Raw genomic sequence first — 10,794 nt, forward strand, 5'->3', positions numbered from 1 at the left:
TCATTCTTGACCAAAACTTTAATTTACAACTTAATATACAGTATGATGTCTGTAACTTCTTGAAATTCTCACCTGGCTCCTGCAAGGAAACAAAAGTGAAAAGCTTTAAGAACTTTTATTTTCAATAATTCAAATCCATCATTCTTGTTCATTCAGTTATTCAAGCATTCATTGAGCATCAGTCATGTGAGTAGCCTTGCAGAAGAGTCAAATCACCTTGCAGATTTCTCAAAGGGTTTACAGTCTAGCCATTAAAATGTTAATGACTGCGTAAAGGAATACTGGAAAATATGTAAAAAAATAGGAAGAGGCTAGTGCTGGCAGAGCCATTAACACTAGGGAAACAAGAGGCCTGGTAAGGACTCTTGTCCATAGGAAAGCCAGCGACAGGAAACGAGCTATAAAACAGCTTCACTGTTTGCCCCACCACCACCTGCCCCCATATACACAAAACTGCTGTGATTTTCGTGTCAATAAGCTCCTTCGAATTAAAATAATAGCAATACTAGTAGTATGATTTAATGGGAACACTTAACTGTCTCTTAATGCTTCCTATCCTTTAAAACAATTTCCAAGGTATTTTGAATGATGGCAATTATTAATGTACAATGGTTAATTTTTTTGTTTTACATTTTTATTGTGGTGTAATTAAAGATAAAATGCGCAGATAATTAAAGGTCTAGTTCAACGAATTCTGACAACTGTATGTACCCACATAAACCCAACCCCCAACCCTACCTCTATAGATGAGTATCACCAGTTTGCAGACTTCATATAAATGGAATCATTCATTATTAGTACTTTTAAGTGACTCACTCTTTTTGCTTAATATGATGATTTTGAGATTTACCTAAATGACTGTCTTGTAACTTGTTTTTTTTTTTTTTTTTTGCGGTACGCGGGCCTCTCACTGTCACGGCCTCTCCCGTTGCGGAGCACAGGCTCAGCAGCCATGGCTCACGGGCCCAGCCGCTCCGCGGCATGTGGGACCCTCCCGGACCGGGGCACGAACCCACGTCCCCTGCATCGGCAGGCAGACTCCCAACCACTGCGCCACCAGGGAAGCCCAGTAACTTGTTATTTTTAATTGCTGAATTATTACTCAATTGAAGGAATATACTGTAATATGTTTATCTGTTCTCTCACTGATGTACAATTAGGTCTAGTTTGGAGATACTAAGAAAAAAATTGCTATGAAAAATTTTGTACGGATGGCCATATTATTTTCATTTCTCTTGACTAAATGCCTAGGAATAAAGTCGTTGAATCCTAGGATATACGTGTTTAACTTCATTAGAAACTGCCAAATAATTCTACAGAATTGTTGTACCTTATTACATTCTTACTGGCAAATATTCCAGCTGCTCCATATTGTCATCAGCATTTAAAGTTGTCAGTCTTTCTAGTGGGTACAAATGATATCTTACTGTAGTTTTAATTTGCATTTCCCTGGTGATTAATGATATTAAGGGCCTTTTTTCATGTGATTACTGGCCATTCATATATCTTCTTTTGTGAAGTATCTGCTCAAGGCCTTTGCCCATTTTTCAATTGGGTTGTTCATCTAATTTTTGTTGATTATAGAGGTTCTTTACATATACTAGATACAAGCCCTTTGTTGGATATATATGCTGTATTTTTTCCCAATTAGTGGCTTGTATATTTATTTCCTTAATGGTGTCTTTTGATAGCAGAAATTTTTGATTAGGCTAAATCAAATTTATCAAGTTTTTTTTACATCAGTGCTTTTGTGTTTTCTCCAAAAGTTTTTTGTGTGCCTTAAGATTATGAAGATACTCTCTTGTGCTTTCTTTTAGAAGCTTTAAGAGTTTGGGTTTTATTTTTAGGTCTGTTATCCATGCAGTGATTAATTTAAAATCATATTAAATGAGAATGTCTTAATCCGTGAAGGATTTGTGAGGAAAGGAACTCCTCCTAGTATCTTCCTTTTGAAAGAAAAACTCTCTCTGACTTCCTGATTGGGAAAATGAAAGGGCCACAACCTTTTACTGTTTAAAGAGTTAATTCCATGCAATTCCATATTGTAACATTCCCATATGCTCGAATTTTCCATTAAAACGCTGAAGGTAGAACACTGTACTTTTGCAACTACAAACAACCTCCGTATCTATCTTGTCCATCACTTTAAGCCCTGTGCATTGTTGGTGCTTAAAAAGTCTTTGATCGGGCTTCCCTGGTGGCACAGTGGTTGAGAGTCCGCCTGCCGATGCAGGGGACGCGGGTTCGTGCCCCGGTCCGGGAGGATCCCACATGCCGTGGAGCGGCTGGGCCCGTGAGCCATGGCTGCTAAGCCTGCGTGTCCGGAGCCTGTGCTCCACAACGGGAGAGGCCACAGCAGTGAGAGGCCCGCGTACCGCAAAAAAAAAAAAAAAAAAGTCTGATCAATAGATAGATAAATGGGACCCTAAACTGTAACATAGCTTAGGAAAAAATAATTTTTTTAAACATGAAAAGGAAGATGAGACTAAAAGTGTGTATGGGGAAAAGGGGGCAGAATGACAGCAAATGTGAAAATACCAAAGACAGAAATTAGACATGATGTGTTAATTGTTCTTCATGCTGTTATAAAATGCACTGTTTCTTTGAGACCATGATAGGTGCAAAGTCAAAACATGTTTATTGACAAAAGTTAAATATAACTTTAAAAAGAAACTTGGGGTATACCCACTTGGAAAGAGTTGAGTCTACATTTTCAGTCTTCATCATCAGGAAGGATACCTAATTCTTCATCCGTCCACTGAGAAGGATCTGGATATGGAAAGTGACCCTAATGACAACCAGTTAAAAACAAAGTTCATGAATCTATACTTCACGCAACTAAAAGAATCTACACTCCATACAACTGGTTACATTTTAAAAGAAATCTTGAAAACAAATGTGATTAAAAAAAATCCTTGGGCTTCCCTGGTGGCGCAGTGGTTGAGAGTCCGCCTGCCAATGCAGGGGACAGGGGTTCGTGCCCCGGTCCAGGAAGATCCCACATGCCGCAGAGCAGCTGGGCCCGTGAGCCATGGCCGCTGAGCCTGCGCGTCCGGAGCCTGTGCTCCGCAGCGGGAGAGGCCACAACAGTGAGAGGCCCACATACCACAAAAAAAAAAAAAAAAAATCCTCAAAATACCACAGGAACAAATTCTCCTTCAACTATCTGATGGTCCAGCTATTCTTCAATCTGTTCAAAATGAGCTGTGGCCTGAATTTTAAAAGCCTGGCCATCTTGGAGCTACTGGCCTGAGCCAGCATTTGAGTATGTGTTTGTGATGGAGCGTGGGCGGTACGGAGACAACAGATTGCGAAGATACCCCATGTCACAACAATCTCTTGAATCCCTGACAAAACATAAGGTCTCAAACTGTCCTGTCATTCCTGCTGGGAGATTTGGAAGCATTCCTTGTCTATCCTGATCTAGGGCATATTCGGCTGCATCATTATCTCATGCCAGACAGCCACACAATAATCCTGACAGCGGACCTACAGTGAGATAAAGGTGTCTATGTGCTGCCACAGACACCATGCAGCTCCTTACTGGGTGACAAGGGCACAGAGAAATTGTAAGAGAAGTGGGATATTAATCAACCTGATGCTTCTAGAACTCACTGTATAAATTTAAGATTTTTCCCTATCCTAAAAAAAACCCCAAATTTACTAAAATTCAAAGTATTCTGGATCAATAAGCATGGATTTCAACGGCTTCAAGGTGTAATTTCCTAGAGAATAGCATCTGTGCAAATGTGATTAAAAGCTCCTTTTGAGGCCAATGACATGTTAGAAAGTCACCAGTAACTAACTTCCCTCCTGAGGGAAATTAGCCCACATCCATCCCACCTCAACCTGGCTGCCTTGGGCCTCTGGACAGACTAAATAACATTTATCATTTAAAGGCACTTAACTGTGAAACTTAACCTGCGGATGAACCCCTACCCTAGCTTGGAAAGTAAGAGAATTAGCTTCTATAGTCTCCCTTCCAAATATGGCCACCAAACAGAAACCGTAAGACATGGGCCACCTACATGTAATATACATCCTTGAGTGGAAAAGGTCAGAGACAATATGTTTCATAAAATAAAAGGATTCCTGCATATACATAAGGACAATGTGGTGAAGAGATACATCCAGGTTGAAAAACAGTCTACAAACAGAAAAAAGAAACAAGGTAAGCTATTAAGAGATCTTCCCTCCCCACACGCAAAGGACAAGAATTCTTCTCCTGCACTTACCAGCACAGCATCTGAGTCATGCCAAAAGCGCCAGAGAATCCAGAACCACATGGTTGCACTGAAGAACTCTGCCTTGATCACCTGGGATCTGGTCAGCTGGGGAAACTGCCTGTACTGGGGCTCGATATGCACACCTCCACCAGCACTACATGACAAAACGAAAATGTTAAGCAGCTTGCTATATCTTCAAAGTATGAACTCATCCAAAACTCTGAGTTACAGCCAGAAACTGAACCTTTCTCATCTCCTCCACGAAATACAGAATGGCAATGCTCCACAGTCCCTCGAAATACTCCTTTTTCAGAAGTTGCTTTAAACTTGTGCAGCAGCAAAAACTGGCCCTGAATTGACAAGAGGCTAATTATGATTTTCATTTAGTGAATATTCATGTAGTTTACACCAGAAATATGAATGTGCTGATTATGGGGTACTGGCCCCAAGAGTTTTGATTAAGGAATCATAAACCTGTAGTAGTAAGTCACTAGCTTATCCAGAAAAACAAATCAAATTTACTTTGTCTGGTTAGCCATCTATTTCAAAGGCAAATTATGTCTCTGCTCTATTACAATCTTTATTAAAAGACCACTTTATGGAAAAGAGGACTCAGCAGACCCTTTTTAATAAGCCAAAAGCACTGAGCAAAGCAAAGAGTCTTAAACAGTAAGTTTGAACAAGTCTTTCTGGGTTTTGTGTTTTCATTTACTGTTGACAAGGTGAGGAATATAATCCATATGAGCTATCCTCATGTTATTCAGTTGGACTGTAATTATCACAGGTTGAATCTAATTCAAATAATAGAATTTGTACTTAATGGGGCTACTTTCAAGTCCTATTCAGCAGCTATATGTATGCTATTACATACAAATGGATATAGAAAATTTAAAGAGAGGGACTTCCCTGGTGGTGCAGTCGTTAAGAATCCGCCTGCCAATGCAGGGGGACACAGGTTCGAACCCTGGTCTGGGAAGATACCACATGCCACAGAGCAACTAAGCCCATGCACCACAACTACTGAGCCTGCGCTCTAGAGACCACAAGCCACAACGACTGAGCCCACGTGCCACAACTACTGAAGCCCGTGCGCCTAGAGCCCGTGCTCCGCAACAAAAGGAGCCACTGCAATGAGAAGCCTGCGCACCGCAATGACGAGTAGCCCCCATGCGCCACTAGAGGAAGCCCAGCACAGCAACGAAGACCCAACACAGCCAAAAATAAAAATAAATAAGTAAAAAAAAAGTTTCCGTCAAGCATCACTGCTTTACACCCTGAATTTATCATACTGTTTCTGTATGCCAATTATATTTAACAGTATCTATTCAGGATCTATCTGCATATAGATACTACATTATATAAATAAACCATGGGGGTGGGAATTCAATATATTGTAACAACAGGCTTCCTCTTTGATAGGTTTTGGATATAGCCTAGTAATAAGTACCCATCAGTTAAACTCATTTAAAATAAGATTTGAGAATTATAGTTTAAACCCATTCCCAGAAACTCTCCACATTTAATTACTGCTAGAGTGACATGTTTTAACTATGACTTGAAATAAGTGGATCACTGACTGCAAGGTGGAAATCTTTTTGAACAAAATTTGAAACACTGCAATTAGAGAAAAGGAATGCATGACATAACAATTGCCATGATTAAGGAATATAAAGATTCCACAAACATCTAATGTTATGTTCCAAGACAGGTTGTTAACTGCACTATGGCGAACTAGACAAGCTGAACAACCCTCCAAATTGAAACAACTACAATAGTAGTTGAGATTTTTTTTTTAATTTTTAATAAATCATTGACCAGACACAAAAGAAAGGAATCTACCAAGGGCAAAACCCAAGTTAAAACAAGACCTGGAAACTACATGAGCACTGAAGCTGGCCTTCGTCCTGAGCGTTTCTGCTGTTCCCCAGACTCTGTGACCCTCTACCTGGACAGCTGTGGGAGACAGGAGAAGCCTGGGGCCCACCCAAGACGAGAAGTCGAATTACTAGACCCCTGAAGAAAGCTGCAGCCCCATGATATAAGAGTGAATGGGACATAAACCTGCCATGAAGAAGGGAACAGGAATTTGTTACCAGTAGCCAGTCCTCAGGTGGGTTTGCACCCAAATTCACACTACCTGGGTTTTGGACATTATGGTCCAAGACAACCTCAACCCAAGATTTTAAAGTGGTATTGGATTCTCTGAACCCTTGAGAAGCAAGACCTTAAAGAATTCTGACAGATAAAAGTTCCAGGAAAAGCTCACAGTCAAAAATTACAAGGAAATAAGACACTATGAGTGAGAATCAGCAAAACAACAGACAGCAGTATCAAATATACAAGACTTGAAAAATGGATAATTACAATTTATAATACAGAAAACACGTTATTTTTAAATAAAAGTTTGAAATTAAAGGCAAGGAACAAGAAACTATAAAGATCAAGTTTGAAACAACAGAATTTCTAGAAATAAAATGTAATCATTTGAAATAAAAAGGATTAAAGCCAGGATTAGACACAGCTAAAAAATATGAAAAGAGGTTAGAAGGATGAGAAAACCCAACATATGCCTAATTCGTGTCCTATAAGAAGAAAACAGAATGGGGAAGAAACAATATCCAAAGAAATAATGGCTGTTCCAACCCAGGATTTTTAAGTGTCAAGTTTAAAAAAAAAAAATGCAAGCACCATAACTCTCCGTTAAAGTTACCTTTTTAAAACATAAACCAAGGATGAATTGGGAGATTGGGATTGACACATACACACTAATATGTATAAAATAGATTAACTATTTTAATAGTTAATCTATTTATACAGCAGGTATAAAAAATAAATTCTGCTGTATAAAAAATAAATTCAAAAAAGAAAAATAAAATGCAATAAAAAAAGTGTAAAAAAATAAAACATAAACCAGATCATATTACTTTCCTGCTTAAAGCCTCCAACAGCCTGCCATCATTCTTAGAATAAGGCCTCGTCCTACAAGGCCCACCCTAATTGGGGCCCTGCTTGTCTCTCTACCGCTGTCCACTCACCAGCTTGCTTGCCCATTATCAGCACTCAGAACCTTTTCACTTGCTGTCTCCTTCGTCTGAGAAGCTCTTCCTGGCATTTTTGCATGGCTGACTACTCATCACTTAGGTCTTAGTTCAAATCAAACCTTCAGGCCTGCATTCCCACATCATCCTAGGTATAATAACCCACCCACCAACCCCAGACACTCTCTAGATTAATCCCGTTTTATTTCCTTCATGCCACTTAAGAGTACCTAAACATGTTCTTTTCTACTTGTTGTGTCCTCTCTCCAGAATGTAAGCTCCATTATCTTTCTTGTATTCTGCTCTATCCCCAGCACCTAGAAAGACTCTCCAGAAAACCTACTGACTTAAGTATTCACATACTGTGAAATACGGTGTGTTACGGAAGTACCAAGATCTCGGTGAAGAGGAACACCCCCTAGTCTTCCCATGCAGGTCAAGGGCTATTGTTGGTGGCTCTCCATCTCTGTCCTTGCTCAGGTCACACATGCCTTTTCCTTCTCGCCACCCCACACCTGTCCCAGCTCCATATCCTTAATAGACACATGGCTTTAGGCAAGTCACTCCTTTAATTTTCCTGGTCTCAGTTAAACAATACTTGTATGATCCTTAGTAGCCACCAGCAGCCCTCTTAAAACATTTTAGAGATTTGTTATTCATTTACTTACCTGGAAGTCAACATTATTATCCCCATTATACGCGTGAGAAAACTCAGTTATTAAGAGATCATGAAACTTTTCCAAGCCGTACAGCAAAAGTGTGGCAGAGATGAGATTTGAACAGAGGCACTTTGGGGGCTGAATCATGCTTTTAACCACTATTCTGCACTGCCTCTTGGTAAAGTGTAGATCACGGTGCAAGGGGCCTGGCCCATTACTTGGAGAAATCCAATGTACTATTTTCAGTCCTGCTCTTACTGAACCCCTCTGCACTACCAACTCCTTTTTGGTAGACGTGCCCTCCCCTGGCATCCCAGCACTATGCTCTCCAGCCGGTTTCTTGGGCTACATCATGGGTGACTGCTTTTGCTGACTCTTTAAATTCTGGTGTTGCAAAGGTGAACTCTATAGTATGGGACTTTGGGTGATAATATGTCAGTGTAGGCTCATCAACTGTAACAAATGTACCGCTCAGGTTTGGGATGTTGATTATGCAGAAAGCTATGCACGTGTGGGTCTGGGGATTTATGGGAAATCTCGGTACCTTCCACTCAATTTTTATGTGAACTTAAAACTGCTCAAAAAAATACTTTAAAAAAAGAAAAATTCCGATATTGCCCAAGCATTTACTTTTGGCTCTCTTCTCTTCCCACCCTTCTGCACTCTCTACGGGTGATTGCCTCCACGCCCGTGCCTTAACTAATTCTCTAGTCTGCAACCACAGTAATTTTTCAGAATTAAAATCTGGCCGCATGGCGTCTGATTAAAACCTCTCAACGACCGATTATCGCCTGCGTTCGAAACCCCTGAGCCAGGAATAAGGACTCTCTACCATTCCTTCCCTACGTCCCAAGGTCTCCTGTCTCACCTTGCCTCGAACTTGACGCTTCAAACTACACCGGCAACGCCCTCACCTCCCCAACTCCTGCTCTCGCTTCCAGATTAGCTCCAGCCGTCTCCACGTTCAACTGTCAACTTCCCGAGGGCAGGCTCCCGCTGGGGCAGGGCCCGCCCGAAACACACTTCAACCTGCCGAGCGAGCAGAGCTCCCCGCCCCACGTCCCCCCTCTCCCGGGCCCCTGGGTCACGCCGTCAGCCTACGAGTCCCAGCATGCCTCGGGGTGGAGGTCGCTGCAGACCCGGATCTGCCCGTGGGGCTCGGCGTCAAGGTGAGGGCGTCCAGAAGACTGGCACTTTTCGTTAGATGCAGGCGAAGCCCCCCCCGCAGGCAATACTCACTGACGGACTCCAGCGCCTCCAGCCGCCCGCGCGCGTAGGCCCCTGAAGAAGTGGCCTCCAACGCGCGCTAAAGGCGCTAGACGCGTCAAAGCCGACATAACAGCCCACGTTCGGTCAGCAATCCCCAGGCCGCGCCGCCGCTTCACGTCACTTCCTTTGGCGCCTCTCCCAGTGATGTCAGTGGCGTCGCCCCGCCCATCTCCCGAAGGGGGAAGTACGGAGGCGGGCGGGGAAGGAGGAGTTCCTGCCTCAAATTAGCGTCGGAAGCCCTTCCCAGCTGTGAGGACCGTGGGGCCGCTAGCTGAGCTCGCCCTCCACACGGAGGGACCTGGCTCGCCGTGGCTTTGATGGTCAGGAGGCGCCTCAGAAAGGCGAATGGTGTAGCCGGCCCTGGAGAACTCGGCTAGGTGGAGCCCCCGGATGGGCGTGCCGCGCCTCGGCGCTCAGCTTCAGGAGCCCCTCTTCGTTACGCGGGCGCTAAGAAACTTAACCCTGAAACTGAGCTCGCTCCTCCTTACCGGTGCTCATCTAGATGCTGTTACCCGACCTGGACCCGCCTCCCTGCCTGCTCTCCTGAATTAACTACCCTTCCAGACCGTGTTAGGAGGCCACATCCTTTCTGAAACAGTATGTCCTTCCCAAAACTAGTCCACTGTACTCTTCTTTCCTGCAAAGGCTCAACGGTTTCTTTAAAGCCTTCCTGGTTGTATTGTTCTGCAAACTTGAACTTGATTACCAACCCGCAGCCAGTCGTTCCCACATGTCAGCACCTGGACTGGTGGTATCAGAATCCCCTGAGGAGCCCGACCCCAGATATTACGTCTGGATTAGGGCCAAGGAATCTGCCTTTTAGCAGGCCTCCAATTTATGCCTCCTTGATCCTGAGCCAGCTCTGGAGTCTTGGCTTTTGTCTCTTAATATTGCCTTCTATTAAGTCCTGGACGAACTCCAAACTTCTCTAGACACCCCTCCCCAGTCCCCAAATTCTTTTTTTTTAATTTATTTAATTTATTTATTTTTGGCTGCGTTGGATCTTCATTGCTGCGCGCGGGCTTTCTCTAGCTGCGGCGAGCGGGGGCTACTCTTAGTTGCGGTACACAGGTTCTCTTGTTGCGGAGCACGGGCTCTAGGCGCGCGGGCTTCAGTAGTTGTGGCTCGCGGGCTCTAGAGTGCAGCCTCAGTAGTTGTGGCGCACGGGCTTAGTTGCTCTGCGGCATGTGGGATCTTCCCGGACCGGGGCACGAACCCGTGTCCCCTGCATTGGCAGGTGGACTCCCAACCACTGTGCCACCAGGGAAGTCCCCCCAAATTCTTAAGGTCCCCACTTACAGGTTATATTTTTCCCAAGAACTTCCAGATTTGATTAAATTATAAACTTAACCTGCCAGCCTCACACCTTGGAGATTTCGATTTGAAATGGATCACCTGCCCAGCACTGAAGACTTCACACTGAGTCATAAGCATGAAGAATAGGAAACTTTTTGAGAAAAATGTAGACCTGAATTTAGGGATTTGAGTGCATTGAATATAACTGACACTACTTCTGTGGCAAGATATGGGCCTCCATGTGCCCTGTAACTGGAAACCCCTCTCCCTGGAGAGAGGCTTACATAAAGCTATGATTACTATGAT

General features: G+C 43.3%; 1 protein-coding gene across 1 annotated transcript; it reads right to left on the reverse strand.

The window, feature by feature from the left end:
- On the reverse strand, nucleotides 1-9,324 carry NDUFB2 (NADH:ubiquinone oxidoreductase subunit B2). Its single transcript, XM_004272133.4, has 4 exons — nucleotides 9,163-9,324; nucleotides 4,236-4,380; nucleotides 2,690-2,788; nucleotides 1-79 (listed from the first exon to the last, which is right to left on the reverse strand). The coding sequence occupies exons 1-3, from the start codon at nucleotides 9,258-9,260 to the stop codon at nucleotides 2,714-2,716; spliced, it is 318 nt and encodes a 105-aa protein (XP_004272181.1). The 5' UTR covers nucleotides 9,261-9,324; the 3' UTR covers nucleotides 1-79; nucleotides 2,690-2,713.
- Between the last annotated feature and the right edge of the window lie 1,470 nt (nucleotides 9,325-10,794).

The sequence above is a fragment of the Orcinus orca genome, chromosome 9 (genome assembly GCF_937001465.1).
Source record: "Orcinus orca chromosome 9, mOrcOrc1.1, whole genome shotgun sequence".
NCBI classification, from domain to species: Eukaryota; Metazoa; Chordata; class Mammalia; order Artiodactyla; family Delphinidae; genus Orcinus; species Orcinus orca.

Excerpts from the sequence above, each read along its gene's own strand:
- NDUFB2 (XM_004272133.4), bottom strand. The coding sequence starts at position 9,260 with ATGTCGGCTTTGACGCGTCTAGCGCCTTTAGCGCGCGTTGGAGGCCAC. Across the intron at positions 4,381-9,162 it reads GGAGGCGCTGGAGTCCGTCA|TGCTGGTGGAGGTGTGCATA; the intron begins GTGAGTATTGCC and ends TTTGTCATGTAG. Across the intron at positions 2,789-4,235 it reads ATGACTCAGATGCTGTGCTG|GGTCACTTTCCATATCCAGA; the intron begins GTAAGTGCAGGA and ends GGTTGTCATTAG.